The 26,630-nt window shown below is 41.1% G+C and overlaps 1 protein-coding gene across 6 annotated transcripts in view; it reads right to left on the bottom strand.

Moving 5' to 3' along the window:
- LOC110485385 (zinc finger protein 664-like) overlaps nt 1–26,630 on the bottom strand; it is a 95,553-nt gene that overhangs the window by 1,980 nt on the left and 66,943 nt on the right. Inside the window, exons 1-4 of one of the 6 annotated variants that reach the window (XR_005036791.1) lie at nt 25,830–25,965; nt 23,842–24,429; nt 6,915–8,023; nt 1,122–1,583 (exon numbers count right to left, since the gene is read on the bottom strand). Coding sequence is in view for 3 of the 6 variants with exons in the window: in XM_036948831.1 (XP_036804726.1) it covers nt 22,557–23,638; nt 23,842–24,406 (1,647 nt within the window). In the remaining 3 variants the exon portion in view is untranslated. Of the gene's footprint in view, nt 1–1,121; nt 1,584–6,857; nt 8,024–15,817; nt 16,174–16,487; nt 16,590–17,075; nt 17,165–22,473; nt 23,639–23,841; nt 24,430–25,829; nt 25,966–26,630 lie in introns of those variants that run through there. The other 5 variants (XR_005036792.1, XM_036948831.1, XR_005036790.1 and 2 more) reach the window with 5 other exon arrangements.

Below are 26,630 nucleotides of genomic sequence, written 5' to 3'. Positions count from 1 at the left end.
AGTCACAAAACACAATTGGGTTCACAGGTTTGGACAGCACAGTAGAGTATAGTTCAGTACAATAGAGTTAAGTACAGTAGACGTTTATGATTCGTTCAGATTTGGTCCATACCCGGACCGACCTAATTTGGTCGTTTGGAGGCAGAGCTCATTAAAATAGCTAGCCAGTGTAGAATAATGCCCAAAGTAGGATATTGCATAGTTATACCTTTTATGTACCTATTTAGGGTACATCACCATGAAGAGAATGACATTCATATCCAAATTATCTCCATTTCTGTGTAGTACAGATCAGGAATCCATGATGAAAATCCGTTACCACAATTCCGTTACCGGGTGTAAATCCACTTCAATAACCAAAAGAGATTTTTTTTTCCAAAGTCAATGTGTCATGTCATAGCTGAGACCCCATGATTTCTACAGATATTGTTGAATCTAAATTCAGAGCAGATATTTAAGCGTTTTGGGGAAAACGTGGACACAAAACTGTTTCTAAACTTTGCATCTGCACAGTTCTTCCAGTAAAATGTATTTTTGTCAAAAATATTCAGAGGAAATGGTTAAAAGTAGTCCTAGTGCATAGAGTTGTATGGTTTATTAACTCTTGAAAATCAATGGTTTTTGTTTGGCATATATTTGAAGTAAAAAGTCTCAGGACAATTTATGTTATGGTGGAATTGCCCCGCTACAATATTATGTCTGTCATTACACAGTCCTTCCTCTCTGCAGCAGCGTTTGATGTTGAACCAATAGTTAATTAAAGTGTGGGGGGAAAAACGCATCAGACTTGTTTTGGTTTTCAGGGTTGGGGTCAATTCCGTTTCAATTCAGAAAGTAAACCCAATTCCAACATTTCCTCATGGAAAAGCATTGAAGAGAATTGGAATTTCAATGTGATTCCTGAATTGACCCCAACTCTGATGGTTTTGTGTGTCAAAAATCAGAATCCATATTTTTCCAGAATATGTAACGCAGTTGATGTGAAAAGACCTTTAGAATCTGAAACAAAGCATTGAAGGGGGCTTTAAAATACTTGTTGATACAAGTAGAAGCACTATAATAGGGTTTTAGAATCCCCTGTGGCCACCAAGCCACCAACCTCTCTCCACACCTGAACTTACCTGGGTCAGTGATACTACCTACTTCCTCCTCTTCCTCTAGATCTGGAGCAGACACTTCCCTGTTCTCCTCTTCTTCTTCGACTGCTCTTTCTTCTTCTTTGACTGCTCTTTCCTCCACTTCTTCTTCTTTGACTGCTCTTTCCTCCACTTCTTCTTCTTTGACTGCTCTTTCCACCTCTTCTTCTTTGACAGCTCTCTCCTCCACCTCTTCTTCTTTGACAGCTCTCTCCTCCACCTCTTCTTCTTTGACAGCTCTCTCCTCCACCTCTTCTTGGATTTCTGTCTCCTCTTCTTCCTCTTTGACTATCACATTGAGTTCCAGTGGTTGACTGCAGTCTTCCAGCTTCACTGAGACCATCTCTGGACCCTGCTGTGAGCTTCTCTGTGATGGAACACCACAGCCAGAACCTGGGGACTCCATGGACTTGGGCTCAGCCATGGCAGGTTAGAAGGTAGGTGGATCTGCAGGTGGTATAGTCATAAGAGGCAGATACAGTGGAGGGTGAGTTGCACATAGCTAGCTGAAACTATACTGAACAAAAATATAAAAACACAACATGTAACAATTTCAAAGTCAGGCCTAACCAATCAGAATGATTTTTCCCCACAAAAGGGCTTTATTACAGACAGAAATACACATCAGCACCCCCCCCCCCCCCCTTCTCAGGATGATCCCGCAGGTGAAGGTGTCAGTGATGTGGAGGTCTGGGTTGGCGTGGTTACACCTGGTCTGCTGGTTGGATGTACTACCAAATTCTCCAAAACAACTCGAGATGGCTTATGGTAGAGAAATTAACATGAATTATCTGGCAACAGCTCTGTTGGACATTTCTGCAGTCAGTATGCCATTTGTACCCTCCCTCAAAACCTGAGACATCTGTGGCATAGTGGTGTATGACAAAACTGCACATTTTAGAGCGGCCTTTTATTGTTCCCAGCACAAGGTGCACCTGTGTAATGACCATGCTGTTTAATCAGCTTCTTGATATGCCACACTTGTCAGGTGGATGGATTATTTTGGTAAATTAGAGATGCTCACTATAAGGGATGTAAACAACTTTGTGCACAACATTTCAGAGAAATAAGCTTTGTATGCATATGGAACATTTCTGGGGTCTTATTTCAGCTCATGAAAAATGGGACCAACACATTACATGTTGCATTTTATATTTTTGTTCACTCAAAAGTGTTGTAAATGATCATGGCACTCCTACCGGACTGCCAGTTGTAGAGCTCTATTAAAAATAAATTGGGTGTTTATCACCCTGTCTCTCTCTCCTCCCTGCTGCAGCGACCACCACAGAACATTGGTGTTTATCACCCTGTCTCTCTCTCCTCCCTGCTGCAGCGACCACCACAGAACAGTGTTTATCACCCTGTCTCTCTCTCCTCCCTGCTGCAGCGACCACCACAGAACATTGGTGTTTATCACCCTGTCTCTCTCTCCTCCCTGCTGCAGCGACCACCACAGAACATTGGTGTTTATCACCCTGTCTCTCTCTCCTCCCTGCTGCAGCGACCACCACAGAACATCCGTGTTTATCACCCTGTCTCTCTCTCCTCCCTGCTGTAGCGACCACCACAGAACAGTGTTTATCACCCTGTCTCTCTCTCCTCCCTGCTGCAGCGACCACCACAGAACATTGGTGTTTATCACCCTGTCTCTCTCTCCTCCCTGCTGCAGAGACCACCACAGAACATCCGTGTTTATCACCCTGTCTCTCTCTCCTCCCTGCTGTAGCGACCACCACAGAACATCAGTGTTTATCACCCTTGTCCGTGTTGCTGAAGCTGCAATATAATTACAGCCATTTCTGACAGAAAAGTTGTTACCGAAATCCTTCATTAGTTTATAGCAAAAACCTTCCTTATTCCCTCAACCTGTAAGCATCTCACGCATGTAAGCAATAGGCGCTGACCTAAAGCATATCAAAATCACAATAATACATTGATTATAACAAATACCGTGACAGCAACATTTAACAGCTAAATGGATGCAGAGGACGTGACAAATTCACTGGAAACGGGGGAATGTTTACTGGTTACTCAGGGGGTAAAGGGGAAGTCAGATTATGTGGAATAAATGTGACTAGTTGTGGAAAATACTGGAGATCTATAAAAAAGAAGGTAAGGAGCCAGCACTGAGTGCATATTATATAGTGCCAAACAGGTGCTGATAGATTACAATATACTTTTTTTCTGGCCGTTTGGAACAACGTAAACGACACCAAACAAATGATAAGCATACCAGAGTGTCTGTTGTCACGTTTTTTTGTTTGTTTGTAAAAGCCTTTATTACAGCATAGACTAAAAAATCGTTGCATTAATTTGTGAAAGCAATTTCCCGAAATGGAACGGTTTACATGCTTTAAGGCTAATTATTCAATGGTCGCTTTTGTTATTTTAAAAACAGAAATGCTTGATTGCATTTCTCATCAGGAATGACTCGTGTGCTTGTGTGATGACATGAACAAATAATTGATTGACACAGTAGCCTACATAGAAGTATTGAAATATAGGCCTTAGTAAATGACGGTTTTAAAGACTAAGGATGTGCTCTTAGGCCTACAGATCGATGGTGCTGTACTAAGCCTACTAATGATAATGACATGACTTATTATAATGATCTTAAGAATAACAATAAGAAGGATATCAAAGGGGGAAAAATAAGGGTTATTATATAATTTTCCAGACAATTTGGAACAGTGTAAAAACAATGGATCTGGTCTAACGAAAAAAAGTATAAAGCCTTTAGTACAGCAAAGATTAAAAACAGCCAAATTTGTGAAATAGTTTATCCGACGTGTGGTTGTGTGAGGCTTGGTGCTCACGGAATCAGTAGGCTATTAAACAAACACTCAGACAGGCAACAGAAGCAGGATCTGTCTTATTTCTGGAGATATGGATGATTTAATTTACCTTTATTTAACCAGGCAAGTCAGTTAAGAACAAATTCTTATTTACAATGACGGCCTAGGAACAGTTGGTTAAACTGCCTTGTTCAGGGGCAGAACGACAGACCTTGTCAGCTCGGGGGTTCGATCCAGCAACCTTTCGGTTACTGGCCCAACGCTCTAAACACTACCTGCCGCCCCAAACTTAACAGTTAGGCTATTGATTATAGACCTAATGAAGATGGGGTTTCCTCCTTCCTCGTCTGCTAACTCCACCGAATCGTTCTCAACACCTACATGCTGGATAACTGTGCTATTATGCACATAGCAACATGGTCTAGGAAAAGGCACCAATTCAACAGCGAACTGATGTGTTTCAGACCTGCGGACAGCGACCGCTTTTCCAACGTGAGAGAAAGTGCATGTTATTAAACCAATGTTTTATTAGTGTTGTTCCGTTGTTCTGACAATATAACACAATTACAGTAGCACGTCTTAGACTGATGGACTGGACCATCCCCACGGCCTCCACAATGGATCAGTCCACTCAGACAGGAGCCAATCAGAAAGGTGACACCACGAATTATTATATATTTTTTTACTAAAGAAATATCGGACGACCAACAGCCAAACAATGGACCAGTTGACTAAATAGGGTCAGCCCTGAGACAAAGCCTATAGGCACTCACTCAGCCCACACACAGGCTGAGTGAGTGCTGAGTGAGTGTGATGTTTCAGAAAGTTGCATGAAAATACGAATCAATAATGCATTTAGTCTCATGATTAACTTGGGCAAATTAATGAACGTTCTACTAAGTTCAATACATTTGATATTTTTTAAAATATGTTTTAATGTCTGGATTCTGTCCGTGTTCTCCGCAATGTATATTTTATAGGGCCTTACAATTGCTCAATTACCTCAGGCCATGCCCCTTCCCTCCACACCTGTTCCCACTCTTTAATCACCTCTCTGCCTTTTACCTCAGGCCACGACCCTTGGTTAGAGCATTGGGACAGTAACTAAAAGCTTGCTGGATCGAATCCCCAAGATGACAAGGTAAAAATCTGTTGTTCTGCCCCTGAGCAAGGCAGTTAACACTGTTCCCTGGGCGCCGAAGACGTGGAGGTCGATTATGGCAACCCCCTGCCCCTCTCTGATTCAGAGGGGTTGGGTTAAATGCTGAAGACATTTCAGTTGAACAACTGACTAGGTATCCCCCTTTCCCTCCACACCTGTTCCCACTCTCTAATCCCCTCTACCTTTTACTGTAGGCCACACCCCTTTCCTCCACACCTGTTCCCACTCTCTAATCCCCTCTACCTTTTACTGTAGGCCACACCCCTTTCCTCCACACCTGTTCCCGCTCTCTAATCACCTCTACCTTTTACCTCAGGCCACACCCCTTTCCTCCACCTGTTTCCACTCTAATCACCTCTGGTCTCGAATACAAGTAGCTACCTTTACCTTTGTAGATGCCACGGGGTGGCTCTATCCTAACCTGTGTGACATGATGTAAGGTGCCTTTATTATAAAGTGGTAGGGCTGGGTGATTATGGCCAAAATCTCATATCCCGATATATAGCATTTTCTGTAAAAGTAATGAATAAACAGTTTATATAAAACGACCACATGTAAAGGCCTATTATTACATTTTAAATTAGAACTCAAAAAGGTAGTTACTCATTTGATTATTTCTCCTTTTATTTAGAACCTTTGCAATTTTTCAATTAAGCATGTAACAAAATAGAAAACACTACCCAAAAAATATAGGCCTTAAATATATTTTGTGGGGCTTCCCTGTTTTGCATGTTATTTTGGCATTAATACGTGTCACATAACACTCGACCCAAGGTACCAAATTGATGTGTTAACACCACCATGTTTAAACTTGTATCGGATATTGTGTGTAGATGAGTGAGAGAAATCTGTAATCCATTTTGAATTCATGCTGTAACAACAACAACATCTGGAATAAGTCAAGGGGTATGAATACTTTCTGAAGGCACTGTATCAGAGGCCTGCAACACCTGTTCTGGACAGCCCATCCTCATGGTGTGCAGGCTCTTGTTCCATACCAGCACTAACACAGTGGGTTCAGCTAAATCAAATAACCATAATTCTCAATTTAGCCCTTATTACTTGACATTCGTATGGGTATGAATACGTTCTAAAGGCAATGTAGCTATGGTTTATGATATGTCCCTTTGGTATAACCATGACCTGTTTGATATGCTAATGCCCTCCTTTGTCATGTTTAGTCCTGGCAGTCTCATACATGTGTGTAAAGCCTAGTCATATGGCATTACTTCATGATTTATGCACCTTTTGTCGATGTTTTCCTAATGCGTTTCTCTAGTCTCTCTTCTAGACCGCTACCTTACCGTGCTACCGGCCTTTTCAAGCCCCAACTCCAACCCTTCCCCATATGCAACTGTGTTTATTATAAATACCCTCAACGTGGATTATCAACCTCCATCTCCTAAATGTGTTCTGACCGATGCTGCAACACCCCGGAACTAGCCTATACAGTCCACATAGTCCTTTTATTTTTGAAATCGTAGCTACTGTAAGTAGTATAGCTAGTACTAACTAATTTGGGTGGGTCTACATTGGGGCTATTGAAGTGATGAGAAAAAAATGTAATGTCGACTTCTAGCTAATCTCGGTTACCCAGAAGTAAATGATCGCTACACCTTAGGTGGTGGAAAATAGTTCAGGACTGTTGCTCCTCTTCATCACTGCTAGTAAACAAAACAAGCTAACGTTGGCTAGCTAACAGTAGATAGGTTGTTGGCCCTCAGTAGCGGTTAATCTTCCAATGAGGTTTTCACTGACGATTGATAATGGAAGCCAGACTTTATTCACGCTCATAAATAGTTCAACAGATCATAAACTCACCTTTAAAAAGCCTTGTCGTCAGTTGCTTGGTTGAGTAAGGACACGCGACGAAAAGAAGCAGGAACGTAAACTTCCGTCCGCGTTTCTAAAACGGAAGTGGCGTTATATTTGTGCTGCCGTCAGTTAGATACTGTAGGTATGGAGCTAGCAACTCAACGTCTTTCCAATAAATCAAAAAGATATAAGGCAGCTGAAAATTATATAGTATTGATACTTCTTCCACTATCAAAACGCTACATAATTAAATAGTTAAACTCTATAAAAAAAGGGGCAGGACAGGGCAGTCACAGAGCAAGCTAACAAAGTTAGCATCGTTAGCATTGGTGTGTGGATGTTTTGTTTGCAGCAGTGGTACTAACATATTAATTACCATGTGCCATCATTTGTTAGACATCCAGAGTTTTTACCTGATACTAAAGAAATTATTACATGTTACCCAGAGTTGAAGTGATAATACAGGGTAAGTAAATACTGAGTACTGATGACAAGTAGTGTTCATGTTAACGCAAGAACCCCTGCTCTATTGTTACATAACAGTTGCGGTTGGTAAATGCTATTTACATAATAACATGTGTTTGCATGTTTTACTTCTGTGGTTTGAAGTCGACTTTCTTCTAAAGCAACAGTCCAGTGTCAGGCCTGTGATACTTTAACCAGTGTGTATTCATTTTATGACCAACAGAAACCCTTCCCACACTGTGAGCAGTGAAAAGGCTTCTTTCCTGTGTGGCTCAGCTGGTATCTATTTAAGGTCTGTAAAAGAGGGAAAACTCTTCCCACAAAAAGAGCAGTAGTTCAACTCATTCCCTTTGAGTTACTTGGTACATCTTTAGTTTGCTATTCCCCCATTGACCACAGGGGTAAGTTTTCTTTCTTTTGAGAGTCTGTTGGGGTGATTTAAGGTAAATTGGACAAATAAAACTGTCTCTGCAGTCTGAGCAGGGGTGGGGCCTACAAGTGTGTCTTCAACTCCTTTGGCTCATAGAAACTAGTGAAGCAGTCCATGCAGTGGTGATGTTTCTGTCTTGAGTTCCTCCGTCTGTGTTGTTTATGGTTTCCTGATGCTGTGGAACTGTGCTCACTGTCTGAACCTGGGTTGGAGATCTCTCCTGTGGGAACATGAACAGATATGGGGTTAGAATCAGAAACAGCATTGAAAGGGCTAAAGAGCGACTTCCCCTAAAAAAAAAAAATCCTTTGAAAACAGCCTGTGGCATCGATATAAGTCAGAAACATTTAGTCTAGTGTCACAATTCACTACAAATTGTAAATAGGATAATTATGGTCTTTTTTTTTTACCTTTATTTAACTAGGCAGGTCAGTTAAGAACTAATTCTTATTTTCAATGACGGCCTAGGAACAGTGGGTTAACTGCCTTGTTCAGGGGCAGAAAGACAGATTTTTACCTAGTCAGCTCTGGGATTTGATCTTGCAACCTTTCGATTACTAGTCCAACACTCTAACCACTAGTAATGACTTTAAAACAGTTGAGTTTAATGGCTGTGATTGGAGAAATGAGGGATCAACAATACTGACCTAATGAAAGATTGAAAAGGAAGCCTGTACAGAACAAAAAATATTCAAAAGCATGCATCCTGTTTGCAATAAAACACTGAAGTAAAACTGAAAAAAATTTAACAAAGAAATTAACTTTATGTCCTGAATACGAAGCGTTATGTTTGGGGCAAATCCAACAACACAACACGAAGTACCACTCCTCATATTTCCAAGCATGGTGGTGGTGGCTTCATCATGTTGTGGGTATGCGTGTCATCGACAAGGACTATGGATTTTTTTTTAGAATGAAAATAAATAGAATAGAGCTAAGCACAGGCAGAATCCTAGACGAAAACCTGGTTCAGTCTGTTCCAACAGACATTCACCTTTCATCAGAACAATAACCTACAACACTTATGTGCCTTTTACTGAGGAGTGGCTTCCATCTGGCCACTCTACCATAAAGCCCTGAGAGCTGCAGAGATGGTTGTGCTTCTGGAAGGTTCTCCCATCTCCACAGAGGATCTCTGGAGCTCTGTCAGAGTGACCATCGGGTCCTTGGTCACCTTCCTGACCAAGGCCCTTCTCCCTCGAATGCTCAGTTTGGCCGGGCAGCCAGCTCTAGAAAGAGTCTTGGTGGTTCCAATCTTCTTCAATTTAAGAATGATGTAGGCCACTGTGTTCTTGGGGACCTTCAATGCTGCAGACATCTTTTGGATCTGTGCCTCGACACAATCCTGTCTAAGAGCTCATTTCTAAAAAACAGTTTTCGCCTCATCATTACAAGATATTGTGTGTAGAATGAGGACTTAAAACAAATTTATTTTAGAATAAGGCTGTAATGGAACAAAATGTGTATAAAGGGTAAGGGGTCTCAATATTTTCCAAATGCAAATTTATAATATTAGAAAGGAACTTAGGGATGGCAAGTAGCCTAGTGGTTAAGAACATTGGGCCAGTAGGTTGCTGGTTCGTATCCCTAAGTAGACTAGGTGAAAAAAAATCTGATGTGCCCTTGAGCAAGGCACTTAACCCTAATTGGTCCTGTGAGTCGCTCTGGATAAGAGCGTCTGCTAAATGACTAAAATGTCTAATGTAACTAACTTCCTTTCTCATGTCACGCACACACAAAGGAAGGAATCAGGTCACCTCATGGCCTCATCAAGCATGAACTATTACTCAGGTAGTAGCATACTGCTTCTATGGGAAATGAAAGGGGTGAAAAGGGCAGAGGAGATGCGAATAGGGAGAAATAACATGGGTGTTTTCATTAGTCGAATTCAGTTGCAATACGTTGGGTCTGTTGCAAAACGTTTTGCCACTGAAACCGTTTACTCCAAACGGAAAACGATTTGCATCAACAAGAATTTCTATTGGACAAATTAAAAGGGATACTTCGGGGTTTTGGCAATGATGCTCTTTATCTACTTCCCCAGTCAGATTAACTCATGGATACCATTTTTATATATGTCTCTGTGTCCAGTATGAAGGAAGTTAGAGGTCGTTTTGTAAGCCAATGCTAACTAGCATTAGCGCAGCTACACCATAGACTTCAAGTCATTGCGCTAATGCTAGTTAGAAACTTCCTTCAAACTGCATAAAAAATGGTATCCACGAGATCATTTAACTCTGGGGAAGTAGATAAAGGTCTTAATTTCCAAAATCACTAAGTATTCCTTTAAGGTAGGTCCCCTCCCAGTTGACTAAATATTTAGCAAAAATAATACAACTAATCAATACCCCTGGTGTGGAGGGAAGGGCCTTCAGGGGTATCCAAATAGATTCAGCTGCAAACTGACCACAACCAATCACAATCATTTCATACCTTGATTACATTGGGACATGATCACATCTTTTTTCAGTGTAATCATTTGAAATTCCTAAATTAAACACCTTTCTAGTGATTTGTTTTTTTCTTTACCAAAAATAGAATCCCCCCCAAATAATAATATAGATACTCTGAAAGGCCCCCCCCAAAAAAAAATCACTTGCTGGATGTTTATTGAAAAGGTAATCATTCATTTTGGAAGCTGCCTTGCAAGATATCACTCTGGTCGACGGTGAAGTCGGCTCAAATCAAAGGTCACGTAGGTTAAGTACGTGGGGTAATGAGTAAGATGTGTTGACACATGCAAAAGTGATTTAATTTTTTTAAATAAACAGGCTGTCTTCCCAATACAAACTAGTTTGAAAATTCAAACTATGTACTTTATGGAAAATATCTGTATGTTTCTGAACGATGCGTCATGCAGCTTTATTGACAATATGACCAAGTAGCGCAGATCGCGTTTCAATAGGAGCATCCCTCACCGGCTTCACTCGGGTCACGTGACGGACCACAGCCCAGTGTAACCCAGGCCAGTTTAATCAAATCCCCTCCTAAGTGTCACGACCCTTCACCACAAGTTGATTTAGCTGAACCTGCTGTGTTTGTGCTGGGATGGAATTAAAGCCTGCACCACATGTGGATGGGCTGTCCAGAGCAGGAGTTACATGCCCCTGATATACTGTTATTAACTGACAGATGTCATTAAGAAGTTGAGTAAACTGTCATTATAAAACTGTTATTGTACATATGTCGTATTTTATCAGGGCCTTGGGAGGATCAGATAGTAACTCCTGATCCAATACATTTTAAGGGTGCTTTAAACGATCAGTCTGTGCTCGCAAAGTAGTCTTATCACCACAGACAGGCGTTTGGCTGAGACACCCAGAGCCTTGGCTGAGACACCCCAGCGGCTTGGCTTATGTCAGCATTTCTTTTTACATGAATCAATCCATTAAAATGTCACAGACAGTAAAAATCTAAATCTGGATGTGAAATGTCAGATGCTTGTGGCATGGATCCACAAAACCACCAGTCTTGGCTCGGTTAATTCAGATCTTATTTCCCAGGTCACATCTCTTTCTGTAAATCTATTACGGTGTCAGCAACGTGAGGACCTCATGGTCGACTAATTAGGTCAAAATAATGTGCTGGCCTGTATCGGATCTCTCTGTGGTCTTCAGTATAGGTATGAGGTGTTCAGCATGCAGTGTGAAGTCAATGGAGGGATAAATGTAATATTTATCTAATACATTTACAAGGAGAAACACTTGGATCAAAAGGGGAGCTGTTGTTGTGTTTTTCAGCAAGATTTACAGATCTTTAGACAAACAAGGAGTCAACAGTATTACCCCCTGCCAGTGACCTTCTCCTAACATGGCCGTGATCCAAAACTGGGTGTCAGAAATACATGCAGCCTGAAGTCGTTTATAGAGTAGTGGCCCGAGGGCACACACTTAATGTGTTGTGAAATGCAATGTTTTTATCTCATATAACTGCCTTATTTTGCTGGAGCCCAGGAAGAGTAGCTGCTGCTTTGGCAGGAATTAAATGTAAATGGGATCCATAATAAACCCCAGGAAGAGTAGCTGCTGCTTTGGCAGGAACTAAATGGGATCCATAATAAACCCCAGGAAGAGTAGCTGCTGCTTTGGCAGGAACTAAATGGGATCCATAATAAACCCCAGGAAGAGTAGCTGCTGCTTTGGCAGGAACTAAATGGGATCCATAATAAACCCCAGGAAGAGTAGCTGCTGCTTTGGCAGGAACTAAATGGGATCCATAATAAACCCCAGGAAGAGTAGCTGCTGCTTTGGCAGGAACTAAATGGGATCCATAATAAACCCCAGGAAGAGTAGCTGCTGCTTTGGCAGGAACTAAATGGGATCCATAATAAACCCCAGGAAGAGTAGCTGCTGCTTTGGCAGGAACTAAATGGGATCCATAATAAATACAAATACAAGCCCGGTTATGTCAAGTTGGCTGGATGTCCTTTGGGTGGTGGACCATTCTTGATACACATGGGAAACATGAGCAGGAAATACCCAGCATCGTTGCAGTTCTTGACTCAAACCGGTGCGCCTGGCACCTACTACCATACCTACTACCATACCCACTACCATACCCACTACCACACCCACAACCACACCCAACCTACTACCACACCCACTACCACACCCACTACCACACCCACTACCACACCCACTACCACACCCACTACCACACCCACTGCCATACCTACTACCACCCCGTTCAAAGGGTACTTAAATATTGTCTTACCCGTGGCACACGTACACAATCCATGTCTCAATTGTATCAAGGCTTAAAAATCCTTCTTTAACCTGTCTCCCCCCCTTCACCTATACTGATTGAAGTGGATTTAACAGGTGACATCAACAAGGGATCATAGCTTTCACCTGGTCAGTCTGTCATGGAAAGAGCATGTGTCCTTAATGTTTTTAATTTGAAGGCAGCTTAATGTGAATACTGGGCAAGAGGTGTGTAGACTTTCACTAGCGACTGTATATACAGGTTTAATATGTGAATTCTGACCAAATAGGTTCAAAATTGTAAAATCATTTTAATTGTGGTAATATAATGACCCAAGTATCTCACCTGCATCTGGATGGAGTAGTCCTGCTTGTAATTGCAGTAGTCCTGCTTGTAATTGCAGTAGTCCTGCTTGTAATTGCAGTAGTCCTGCTTGTAATTGCAGTAGTCCTGCTTGTAATTGCAGTAGTCCTGCTTGTAATTGCAGTAGTCCTGCTTGTAATTGCAGTAGTCCTTTGCTGTTGTTCTGGGATTGATTTGCACTTTTTGCACCAAAGTACGTTCATCTCTAGGAGACAGAATGAGTCTCCTTCCTGAGCGGTATGACGGCTGCGTGGTCCCATGGTGTTTATACTTGCGTACTATTGTTTGTACAGATGAACGTGCTACCTTCAGGCATTTGGAAATTGCTCCCAAGGATGAACCAAACTTGTGGAGGTCTACAGTTTTTTTTTCCTGACATTGTGGCCGATTTCTTTTGATTTTCCCATGATGTCAAGCAAAGAGGCACAGACTTTGAAGAAAGGCCTTGAAATACATCCACAGAGGTCGACCGATTAATCGGAATAGCCGATTAATTAGGGCCGATTTCAAGTTTTCATAAACAGTAATCTGCATTTTTAGAAACCGATGGCTGATTACATTGCACTCCACAAGGAGACTGCGTGGCAGGCTGACTACCTGTTATGCGAGTGCAGCAAGGAGCCACGGTAAGGTGCTAGCTAGCATTAAACCTATCTTATAAAAAACAATCACTAGTTAACTACACATGGTTGATGATATTACTAGTTTATCTAGCTTGTCCTGCGTTTGCATATAATCGATGCGGTGCCTGTTAATTTATCATCGAATCACAGCCTACTTCGCCAAACAGGTGATGATTTAAGAAGCGCATTCGCGAAAAAAGCACTGTCGTTGCACCAATGTGTACCTAACTATAAACATCAATGCCTTCCTTAAAATCAATACACAAGTTAACTTGCACAAGTAAACTTGCATATTTAGTTAATATTGTTTGGCAACCTTAACTAGGGAAATTGTGTCACTTCTCTTGCGTTCTGTACAAGCAGTCTGGCTGCCTGGCTCGTTGCGTACCATTTCTTCCTTACAAAGATCGTAATTAATTTGGCAGAATTGTACATAATTATGACATAACATTAAAGGTTGTGCCACGTAACAGCAATATTTAGACTTAGGGATGCCACCCGTTTGATAAAATACGGAATGGTTCCGTATTTCACTGAAATAATAAAACGTTTTGTTTTCGAAATGATAGTTTCCGGATTTGACCATATTAATGACCTAAAGCTCGTATTTCTGTGTGTTATTATATTACAATTAAGTCTATGATTTGATAGAGCAGTCTGACTGAGTGATGGTAGGCAGCAGCAGGCTTGTAAGCGTTCATTCAAACAGCACTTTCCTGCATTTGCCAGCAGCTCTTTGCTGTGCTTCAAGCATTGTGCTGTTTATGAATTCAAGCCTATCAACTCCCGAGATTAGGCTGGGGTTTACTATAGTGCCTATAAGAACATCCAATAGTCAAAGGTATATGAAATACAAATGGTTTCGGGAGAAATAGTCCTATAACTACAACCTAAAACTTCTTACCTGGGAATATTGAAGACTCATGTTAAAAGGAACCACCAGCTTTCATATGTTCTCAGGAAGGAACTTAAACATTAGCTTTTTTACATGGCACATATTGCACTTTTACTTTCTTCAACACTTTGTTTTTGCATGATTTAAACCAAATTGAACAGGTTTCATTATTTATGAGACTAAATAGATTTTATTGATGTATTATATTAGTTAAAATAAGTGTTTATTCAGTATTGTTGTAACTGTCATTATTACAAATATATATATTAAAAATCGTCCGATTAATCGGTATTGGATTAATCGGTATCGGCGTAAAAATCGGCCGACCTCTAATCCACAGGTGCGCCTCCAATTGACTCAAATGATGTCAATTAGCCTATCAGAATCTTCTAAAGCCATGACATCACTTTCTGGAATTTTCAAAGCTGTTTAAAGGCACAGTCAACTTAGTGTATGTAAACTTCTGACCCACTGGAATTGTGATACTGTGAATTAAGTGAAATAATCTGTCTAAACAATTGTTGGAAAAATTACTTGTCATGCACAAAGCAGATGTCCCAACCGACTTGCCAAAACTAGTTTAACAAGAAATTTGTGGAGTGGTTGAAAAAAGTTAATGACTCCAACCTAAGTATATGTAAACTTCCAACTTCAACTGTCTGTGTGTGTGTGTGTATATATATAAATATATATGTGTATATATATATATATATATATATATGTGTATGTGTATGTGTATATATATGTATGTGTATGTGTATATGTATGTGTATGTGTAAGGTGGTGATATATATATATATATATATATATATAACTGCTCTAGGGATGTAATTATTTTTTGGGATAATCTTATTTACAGTTATGTATTGTTTAAAATATGTTTTATTTTATTTGTTCACTATTTATGTGAAGTGCAGTGCAGAGAACCCCAGAAGAATTATAATTTAATTACCATAGTGAATTATTGTAATGTTTGTTTATGTGTCAATAAGGGATGGGTTGCCAATTGGCGATTTCACACAAAAATACAATGTCATTCATTCGGTAGAAACAAAGTCAAATTGATTGACTAATTGGTTAATGCATTAATGCATTAATAGGTGTCTCTGAACAATTCTGATGTGAAACATTTAAATTGTAATGATATTTGACTCAAAAATGCCCAACGATTGAACAGAGCATTCTGTCTGGATTAATTGCCATTCTGTAACTATGGAAACGGCAACAAAATTGCTGTGCTATTGAGTATCGTGATACTAAACCTGGTATCGAAGTCAAAATTCTGGTATCGTGACAACACTTTCAGGAACAGTAAGAGCATTAAAAGGGGGGTTTAAAACACTTGTTGATTCAAGCATAATAATCATTTTGGAATCCCCAGTGGGCGCCAAGGCACCAACTTCTCTCTGTACTCCACACCTGAACTTACCTGGGTCAGTGATACTATCTACTTCTTCATCTAGATCTGGAGCAGACACTTCCCTGTTCTCCTCTTCTTCTTTGACTTGTATCTCAGCTTCTTCTTTCATTCCTCTCTCTTTCTTCTCCTCTTTGACTCATCTCCTCCACCACCGTTTCTTCTATCTTCTGATCTTCTACTTTACGTTCTCTCTCTTCCCCTATCACATTCACATTGACTTCCAGTGGTTGGCTGCAGTCCTCCAGCTTCACTAAGACCATCTCTGGACACCACTGTGAGCTTCTCTGTGCTGGAACACCACAGCCAGAACCTGGGGAATCCATGGTCTTGGGTTCAGCCATAGTAGGCCCATGTGGTAGGTGGATCTGTAGGTGGTTTAGTCATAAGAGGCAGTGAAGGGTGAGTTGCACATAGCTAGCTGACGCTACATTACAAATACATTTTCTAAAGTCGTAGCTTATTAGCTAGCTAGTTATAGCAAGTTGTTAAAATTACAACTTCTCTCACCACAGGTTGAGTTAACTTTAATGACTTACTACGCAATGAGACATTTATCCAATTGTTACCCAAACGTATCTATTATTTACTTATTATTTACTATTTACTGAGGTGAAATCAGACTGCATTGGAGTCATTGGACGAAGGTATCTTCTGTACGGGGTAGTTTTTGATTACACACCTTTTTAGGGTTAGGGTTCCCACACAGCCATATCTCCATGTTACTGCACGTGTTTGCAGAAGACAGAAGGACCACCTGTGCTAATTAGCATGCTCCTAGCACCTGTGTGTAACGGAAGAAGGCCGCCTGAAACGTGTTGTAACAAAAAAAAATACTGTCAGCTGAAACTGTGATAAAGCCGGTTACAACAGTGTACCTTTTGCATTTATGAAATTATTTTTGATGTCATATGAAAGTAGATGGCTTTATGTTTCTAAAACCGTATCGCAATAGAGAATCGATTCACGTTTATATGGAGTATTTGGCTGTTTTGGCTGCCAGAGCCGGTCTACTTCTAAAAATACCATAAGGTGCTTAGACCTTAAGAGTACATATTAGGTTAGCTAAATAAACATCTTCTAACAAAAGGTGGTGATATATGCTTCGCCTTTTACTCTGCTGGTAACACAAAAAGCTAGCTAAAAGTATAGTAGCTAGATATCTGCCCTTGGTAGACATCATTCCACAAATTTGACTTTCACTGAGGATTTGCAATGGGAGTCGGGGTTTATTTACGCTCATAAATAGCTCAACAGATCATAAACTCACCTTTAAAAGTTGTAGAGTAGCTAAGATTAATTATCGTCCATTGTTGACAGGAAACGAGAGGAAAACTATCAGGAACGTTAGCTTCCGCTTTCTACTTCTCTTATTCTATGGTATAAAGGCGTTGACACAATTTGAATGTGCATGCCGCCACCTACTGCATGGTAGTAAGCTAGAGAACAAAATAAATGTCAATTTGCAGAAAAGGGAATAGTCCCCCACAGTGGGCACGTCATAATACCCATAAAACCTAGCGATCAATCACTGGAATGGTTCCAATCGTCTTTCCACCATTCATTTTTCACATAATGAATTTTACAAACAATGTCAGCTACCATCAGGGGTGAAAGTTAGGCGGTGAGGTCCGGAATGGTGGGGGAACACCTTACAGTAAAACGTGAGCCTATCACAATAAAGAAAACATTAGGTTATTACACCATCATTTTTGTATCATTACTGCATGTCAGTCATGAAAAATGAGCATAGGTATAGCCTCTGCTCCAAAATGCCATTTGGTTCGACGGGAACACTGACATTTTGCCAAAGTAGAGATAAGTGGCTGACACCAAGACTTGCACGGACAGCAGTCGAGGCATAAATATTGGCCTAATGACAATCACCAAACGTCATGACACTTGTTGGTGTTCAAAGGCTGGAAATATGTTGCTAGTGGGTGAACGTGTGTGGGTAGCCTGGTAAAGTAGGCATTTGAAGTGATTGTTTTACAACCAGATGAAAACATCATGACTGGTTGTGTTTATGCCACAATAAAAGGCAATAGATTTATAAAGTGAAATGACAAATTCTTTATGACTCACAGAGATGCTATTGAATGAAACGGGATCCTATATGCAATTATATGACTAAGCCCCACGGCAGGCTGGGGCTTAGAGGCAACCGCCTAGAGCGGTAGTTTTACGAGGGCAGCATTTTCCGTGTCCAAAAAATAATGATAACTTCTCTCACACAGTGGCATGAGGGCTATTTAGGTGAGCGATAATGCCGCCCCATAATAATCAGTGCCCACTTTTGGCGCAAAATATTTAGGTTGTCCATGCCCAGCACGAGCTCTCTAGGGTGCTGTTGGAGAGACGCAGCCCTTCAGCGCTCCATCAAATTAATTCAGTATAAATTCTGTAGTCTACGGTCGAAAGAGTAGTAGCCTAGGTGGTTTTACGGTAGCCTACAGACTGGAGACCAAATGTAGGGTGAGTATTGGTTAAGAGGGACAGCTGGCAAAGTGGGACACTTAAGCTTTGTAATGGATATATTTAAATGTATACAAAATCATAACCACCAATCAATGCCTGTGTGTTAGTGTGGAAGTATGTGATGATTAAAAAAATGGGTTCAATTGGTATGATGTCATCGTTGTGTGGGCGTGGCCTCCCGTCTAAGGACACGTCTCTAGAGTCGTACTGGTAAGTAAAATGACAGTGTTCTGAGGTAAATAATGTAAAGGTTATATAAAAAAACGAAGAAAAGATATTCAGTGTCTCATTACAACATATTTTGTAATGGGATGTAATTGTAAACAAAATGACTGTAAATTGATTTCTTACTAATCTCACCTTTTGAGAAAATGTACATTTTGATATGTGTCCCAGTATGCCAATCACCTACTGTCAAACTGGGACACCCTGTTACTGTCAAACTGGGACACCCTGTTACTGTCAAACTGGGACACCCTGTTACTGTCAAACTGGGACACCCTGTTACTGTCAAACTGGGACACCCTGTTACTGTTAAACTGGGACACCCTGTTACTGTCAAACTGGGACACCCTGTTACTGTCAAACTGGGACACCCTGTTACTGTTAAACTGGGACACCCTGTTACTGTCAAACTGGGACACCCTGTTACTGTCAAACTGGGACACCCTGTTACTGTCAAACTGGGACACCCTGTTACTGTCAAACTGGGACACCCTGTTACTGTCAAACTGGGACAGCCTGTTACTGTTAAACTGGGACACTCCTCTAGGCCATTTTAATGCAGAACAAATATTTTGGGGTATAATGAAATACATGTTTTCTTAACGGAAAAATACATTTTTTTTAAAGGATAAAATGTTCAACTATATTTTCCTCAAATCTGCTGTCAGCTAGCTTGTAGAAAAAGCTAGAATAACTGCATTTTACTTCCTAGCTAGCGATATTCATAACCATATAGGTTATATGATGACCGCTGTTAACATTCTACAAGGAAAGAGACAATTAATGATTTAATCAGTAACCAGATCACCCTGGATACCAGACTTAGAAGAGTCATAACTCAGTTCTAGAATGTTGTCATTGATGAGAATTGATCTAAAAATCTATTGACATTCAGAATTCTTGACTTTGTTAAAACATCCAGCCTCAATTGTAGTTTCACGACCAGAGACACATCTCCAAAGGCACAGTATTTATTTATTCAGAGTGGTACTGTCACGACTTCCACCGAAGTCGGCTCCTCTCCTTGTTCGGGCGGTGTTCGGTGGCTAATGTCTGAGTGTTGGAGTGTGCCCCTGGCTATCTGTAAATAATGTCTGAGTGTTGGAGTGTGCCCCTGGCTATCTGTAAATAATGTCTGAGTGTTGGAGTGTGACCCTGGCTAGCTGTAAATAATGTCTGAGTGTTGGAGTGTGCCCCTGGCTAGCTGTAAATAATGTCTGAGTGTTGGAGTGTGCCCCTGGCTATCTGTAAATAATGTCTGAGTGTTGGAGTGTGCCCCTGGCTAGCTGTAAATAATGTCTGAGTGTTGGAGTGTGCCCCTGGCTAGCTGTAAATAATGTCTGAGTGTTGGAGTGTGCCCCTGGCTATCTGTAAATGATGTCTGAGTGTTGGAGTGTGCCCCTGGCTAGCTGTAAATAATGTCTGAGTGTTGGAGTGTGCCCCTGGCTATCTGTAAATAATGTCTGAGTGTTGGAGTGTGCCCCTGGCTAGCTGTAAATAATGTCTGAGTGTTGGAGTGTGCCCCTGGCTAGCTGTAAATAATGTCTGAGTGTTGGAGTGTGCCCCTGGCTAGCTGTAAATAATGTCTGAGTGTTGGAGTGTGCCCCTGGCTAGCTGTAAATAATGTCTGAGTGTTGGAGTGTGCCCCTGGCTTGCTCTACATGTATAAAACAGGAAAATGGTGTCTGCTTTGCTTAATATAAGACATTTGAAATGATTTATACTTTTACTTTTGATACTTAAGTATATTTAAAAAACAAATACTTTTAGACTTTTACTCAAGTAGTATTTTACTCGGTGGCTTTCCATTTTGCTTGAGTAACTTTCTATTAAGGGTATCTATACTTTTACTCAAGTATGACAATTTGGTACTTTTTCCACCACTGACTGTGAGTATTTAGTGCAACCAATGCATTTCAAGGTGTTCAGTCATGCATTTAAACGGCATGTACCACTTAACCTCCTTCCTCTTGGCAGGTCTCCTATAGGCGACTCTATTTGTGCTGCCATCAGGGTATCAGGGCTGCAGGGTAGCCTAGTGGTTAGAGCGTTGGACTAGTAACCGGAAGGTTGTGACTTCAAACCCCCGAGCTGACAAGGTACAAATCTGTCGTTCTGCCCCTGAACAGGCAGTTAACCCACTGTTCCCAGGCCGTCATTGAAAATAAGAATTTGTTCTTAACTGACTTGCCTGGTTAAATAAAGGTAAAATAAAAATTAAAAAATTTAAAAAATCAGTGAGCTAGCTATGTATTTAGCAATTCAATGTTTTTCCAGTAAATAAAATGTACACTGAGTGTTCCAAACATTAGGAACACCTACCTAATATTGAGTTGCACCCCCATTTTGCCCTCAGAACAGCCTCGATTCGTTGAATGCGTTCTACAATGATTCTGGCCCATGTAATGCATCCCACAGTTGTGTCAAGTTGGCTGGATGTCCTTTGGGTGGTTGGCCATTCTTGATACACACAGGAAACTGTTGAGCATGAACGAACACCCCTGCAATCCTGGCACCTACTACCATACCCCGTTGAAAGGCATTCACCCTCTGAATGGTACACACACAATCAATCCATGTCTCAATTGTCTCAAGGCTTAAAAATCCTTCTTTAACCTGTCTCTTACCCTTCATCTACACTGATCGAAGTGGATTTAACAGGTGACATCAACAAGGGATCATAGCTTTCACCTGGATTCACCTAGTCCTCTTTGTCACAGAAAGAGCAGATGCTCCTAATGCTTTGTACACTGTGTATAAAGCATGAAATAATTCATTATATTCTTGATACATTGTTCCCCTAAGGACTACTGCCACTACCAGAACACTAGAGAATGAAAGAGCTAAACTGTATGAAAAGGCCAGGCCAGTCACTGATAAAGCAAGCTCGCAGAGGGAGTTAGACTCGTTAGTGTAGCTGTGTGGCTGTTTTGTTTGCTGCAGTGCTGCTAACATAAGAAGCTGTTGTTTTTTTGTTCAGTCCTGAAATAGTGACAACCATGTTTACAATACACCGTTATCATCATGACAGCTTTATAATCAATATACAATACTAAAACACAACTCCAACGCAACACTTTCAATCCTCTACTTTGATCACCATTATTTTTAGTACATAATATAGCTACATTTATAACATGATACCCAGGTTCAAATGTCACCCTACACAATAATCTAAATGAAATTGATCCTTCACCTCCACCATAATAACCATCATTTATTACCAGACATCCAGGCTTTATTACAGGATACTGAAGGTTTATAACATGTTACCAGGGTTGAAGTGGTAGAACAATCGATTGTGTAAATGCTGAGCAGTGATCCAGATGACCAGAGACAAGACTCCCTGCTCTACTGTAGAATAACAGGTGAGGTGATAGCTAATACAAGAACCCCTGCTCTACTGTAGAATAACAGGTGAGGTGATAGCTAATACAAGACTCCCTGCTCTACTGTAGAATAACAGGTGAGGTGATAGCTAATACAAGACTCCCTGCTCTACTGTAGAATAACAGGTGAGGTGATAGCTAATACAAGACTCCCTGCTCTACTGTAGAATAACAGGTGAGGTGATAGCTAATACAAGAACCCCTGCTCTACTGTAGAATAACAGGTGAGGTGGTCCTTTGCAGCTCAGTTGGTAGAGCACTGTGCTTATAACGCCAGGGTAGTGGGTTGGAGTCCCTGGACCCCCCATACGCATGGCTGTAAGTCGCTTTGGATAAAAGCGGCTGCTAAATGGAATATATTACCTATATTATAAATGTTAATGTAGACTTTTTATTTGTAAATCATCACTATGTCTAATAAATCACTGTGTTTATTTCATGAAAATAACTCCAACTATATTGTTTATCATTTATTTCTCTGAGCCTCCTTTAGCTGTTGGAATGCTCAGTCTGATTGTGGGGGCGTGTTGACACAAATGGAAATATATTTACATACACAGCCCTGATTGGTCTCCCACCTGAATAGGCTGAAAATCCAGGCAAATATATATACTTTTAAGTGTTGACTTTCTTCTAAAGCAAGAGAACTCTGTGCGGTGTCAGGGCTGTGATACTTTAACTGGTGTGTCTTCAGATTTGATGACTGACTGAAACGTTTCCCTACATTGAGAGCATTGGTGAGTCTTTTCTCCTTTGTGAGTTTGCTGGTGTCTATTTAGGTGGTGCAACAGACTGAAAACCTTTCCACAATGGGAGCAGTGGTATGACCTATTTTCTGTGTGAGTTAGCTGGTGTGTCTTCAGACTTGAAAACTGACTGAAACTCTTTTCACACTGGGAGCAGTGATAAGGCTTCTCTCCTGTATGAGTTCGCTGGTGTGTCTTTAGATCTGAAGACTGATTGAAACTCTTCCCACACTGAAGGCAGTGGTAAGGCTTCTCTCCTGTGTGAGTTCGCTGGTGTGTCTTTAAGTAGCTTGAATGACTAAAACTCTTTCCACACTGAAAACATTTGTGAGGCTTCTCTCCTGTGTGAGTTCGCTGGTGTATCTTTAGATCTGAAGACTGATTGAAACGCTTCCCACACTGGGAGCAGTGGTAAGGCTTCTCTCCTGTGTGAGTTCGCTGGTGTGTCTTTAAGTAGTTTGAATGACTGAAACTTTTCCCACAGTGAGAGCAGTGGAAAGGCTTTTCTCCCGTGTGTATTCTAAGATGATTTTTCAGGGAATCAGGTCGCTTAAAGCCCTTCCCACATTGGGAGCAGTGGATAGGCTTCTCTTCTGTGTGGATCAGCTGGTGTCTATTTAAGGTTTGTGAAAGAGGAAAACTCTTCCCACATTCAGAGCAGTGGAAAGGCTTCTCTCCTGTGTGAGTTATCTGGTGTTTCTTTAGTTTGCTTGGTGCCTGAAAACTCTTCCCACATTGACCACAGGGGTAAGTCTTCTTTCTTTTGATAGTCTTTTTGCGTGGTATGAGGTGAGTTGGACACACGGAACTGCCTCTGCAATCTGAGCAGGGGTGGGGCCTACAAGTGTGTCTTCTCAACTCCTCTGGCTCATAGAAACTAGTGAAGCAGTCCATGCAGTGGTGATGTTTCTGTCTTGAGTTCCTCTGTCTGTGTTTATGGTTTCCTGATGCTGTGGAACTGGGCTCACTGTCTGAACCTGGGTTGGAGATCTCTCCTGTGGGAATATGAACAGATATGGGGTTAAGGCCTTTTTCTCTCCTGTGGAAATATGGACAGATAACGGGTTAGAATCATGAACAGAACATTGGAGGGGATTTAATAGTCTTGTTGATGCAAGCAGACACACAATAAGAGTTTTAGAATCCCCTGTGGCCGCCAAGGCACAAACCTCTCTCTGTACTCCACACCTGAACTTACCTGGGTCAGTGATACTATCTAATGCTGCCTCCTCTTCCACTAGGTCTGGATCAGACACGTCCCTGTTCTCCTCTTCTTCTTTGACTTCTCTCTCCTCCTCTTCTTCTAGTCCTGTCTCCTTTTTGACTTCTGTCTCCTCATCCTCTTTCACACCTCTCTCCTCCATCTCCTTGATGACTGCATTCTCCTCCAGCTCTTCTTTGACTTCTGTATCCTTGTTTTCCTTTTCAATCTCCATCTCTTCCTCTTTGACCGCTCTCTTCTCCTCCACCTCCTGTTTAATCTCTATCTCCTTATGGTCCTCTTTAGCATCCATCTCATCCTCTTTGACCGCTCTCTTCTCCTCCACCTCCTGTTTAATCTCTATCTCCTTATGGTCCTCTTTAACATCCATCTCCTCCTCTTTGACTGCTCTCTCTTCCCCTATCACAATCACATTGACTTCCAGTGGTTGACTGCAGTCCTCCAGCTTCACTGACACCATCTCTGGACACCACTGTGAGCTTCTCTGTGGTGGAACACCACAGCCAGAACCTGGGGACTCCATAGACTTGGGTTCAGCCATGGTAGGCTAGTAGGTAGGTGGATCTGTAGATGGTTTAGTAAAAAGCAGCAGATACAGTGGAGGGTGATTTTCACTCTGCTAAGTCAAGTTACGTTCCAAACACTGATTTTCTAAGGTCACAGATAGCGAGCTAGCTAGGTAACTAGCTTCCACGTTTCTCATCACAGGTAGAGTTGGCTTGCTAACTAACCAGAGACACCTAGCCAATTGTTTTCGTTCCGTATATATCTGGTATTTTCTCTGAGGTGAAATCAGACTGCATGGGTTCTACCAGGTAGCCTCAACTTGAGTTAGCTAAATAGCTACTAAAAAAGATGGTTGTACTGTATATGTTTCGCCTCTCAGCTAGTAATAGGCTGGACAATAGAATGAGTCAAAATTCACCCAAGGCTGAAAAACAGCAAAAGAACGTTGGCTAAGCTAGACCACCAGCGTGAGCCCATAGCAAATTAATGGAATCGAATGTTCGCAGAGCCTGTTTTGACTGGAGTGATGCTTAGAATTAAATTTTGCCTAAATGGCAAAAAAAACTGTATCCTTTTTATTTTACCACTACAATCTGTTCCTCAGATGAAACTGGGGGAAATGACAACTTGTGTAGAAAGTAAATATCCGCACCTCGATGGTGTCAACTGTGCTTATGTCTGCGTAATGAGAAAGTAGGGAAAAATGAAAACGTAGGAATATTTCTGGTCTAGTGATCGATGACAAACAAGCTCACTGCCCAGACTTACATAATTACATGTATTTTATTTAACTAGGCAAGTCAGTTAAGAACAAATTCTTATTTACAATGATGGCCTACCGAGGAACAGTGGGTTAACTGCCTTGTTCAGGGGCAGAACGACAGATTTGTACCTTGTCAGCTCGGGGATTCGATCCTTTTGGTTACTAGTCCAACGCTCCAACCTGCCGACCTCAGATTTCCATGAGTATTTTTGTTGTTGTTTACATTTGAACTATAAACAACATGAGCATGTATCATTGCCAACGATAGCGAAGCAGGCATTGTGACGTGGAACAATAAGCTAGGAATAGAACGTTCGGAAGGCAGGTTGGTGCCACGGTGCTCAATAGAACTAATAGGAGCTGGCGGGGTGAAAATGTCCCTACAATAAGGCCTGTTTTTTCGTGATTACTTCAAATTGACAGCAAGTAGTTAGGAAATATGGTAATATTATTAAACTGGGCTCCACGGCGGATGCAATGAACTAGTTTTTATCAGAAAAAAAGCGTTGTTAAAAATGTCATGTGTCCAGCCTGCTAGTAAGAAAACAAGTTCCGTAGCTAACGCTAACAGTAGATAGCTACGTTATTGGCCCTCGGTACCCGTTATTACACCATTTGCTCTATCACCGACGATTGTCAATGGAAGTCATGCTTTAGGCGCGCTCATAATTAGTTCAACATATCACAAACTCACCTTCAAACGTTGTGGCTAAAAGTCTTTATCGACAGTTGTTTGACTGAGTAAGAACACGCAAGGTTAAAAACCAAGGATGTAAACTTCCGGATGCGTTCTTCTTCTTCTTTAAGGGCGGAATATATAAAACAATGGTGTATTACCGCCATCTGCTGGATGGGGTGAAAACTAAGACTTCTTGGTAGTTTGGCAAATTTAACAGGGAGTCAATGTATCCAGGATATACCCGCAAGGTTGGAGTTAGCTATATAGCTAGATAGCTATATATAATAACGAGATGCTCATGTCTCCGTCATAACAATGCGAGTCGTTGTCCAAAAGGCGGGAAAGTTTAGGTCCAAAATGAACCCATAGAAACACATTTTGGACAGATTTTGGAGAGAGTGAAACCTCTCGCTTTGCCTCTTCCTCTCTACAGTGTATTACTGTGTTTAGAAGGTCTATTACTGTGTTTAGAAGGTGTATTACTGTGTTTAGAAGGTGTATTACTGTGTTTAGAAGGTCTATTACTGTGTTTAGAAGGTGTATTACCAAAATTTTCCCACTTGAGGACAGTAGGGGAACGCTAATTGTTATGGAAGTGTATATCTGCCGAAAATCTATTGGATAATGCAAATTGTCTAATGAGAAATCAATATCACATTCCTCATTTCTTTCCCCATTTATGTGGGCATAATATCAATTGAACCCAGAACTAAAGTCTCACATAATTTGGTCAGATGCTCGATTACCATGTATGTTTAAAGTCATCTTTTTTACAATAGATGAATATTTGCATAATATGTGATAACATTCATATAC

The sequence above is a fragment of the Oncorhynchus mykiss genome, chromosome 17 (genome assembly GCF_013265735.2).
Source record: "Oncorhynchus mykiss isolate Arlee chromosome 17, USDA_OmykA_1.1, whole genome shotgun sequence".
Lineage (NCBI taxonomy): Eukaryota > Metazoa > Chordata > Actinopteri > Salmoniformes > Salmonidae > Oncorhynchus > Oncorhynchus mykiss.
Note: the sequence above shows the minus strand (reverse complement) of the source record. Positions and strands in the feature narration are given on the sequence as shown.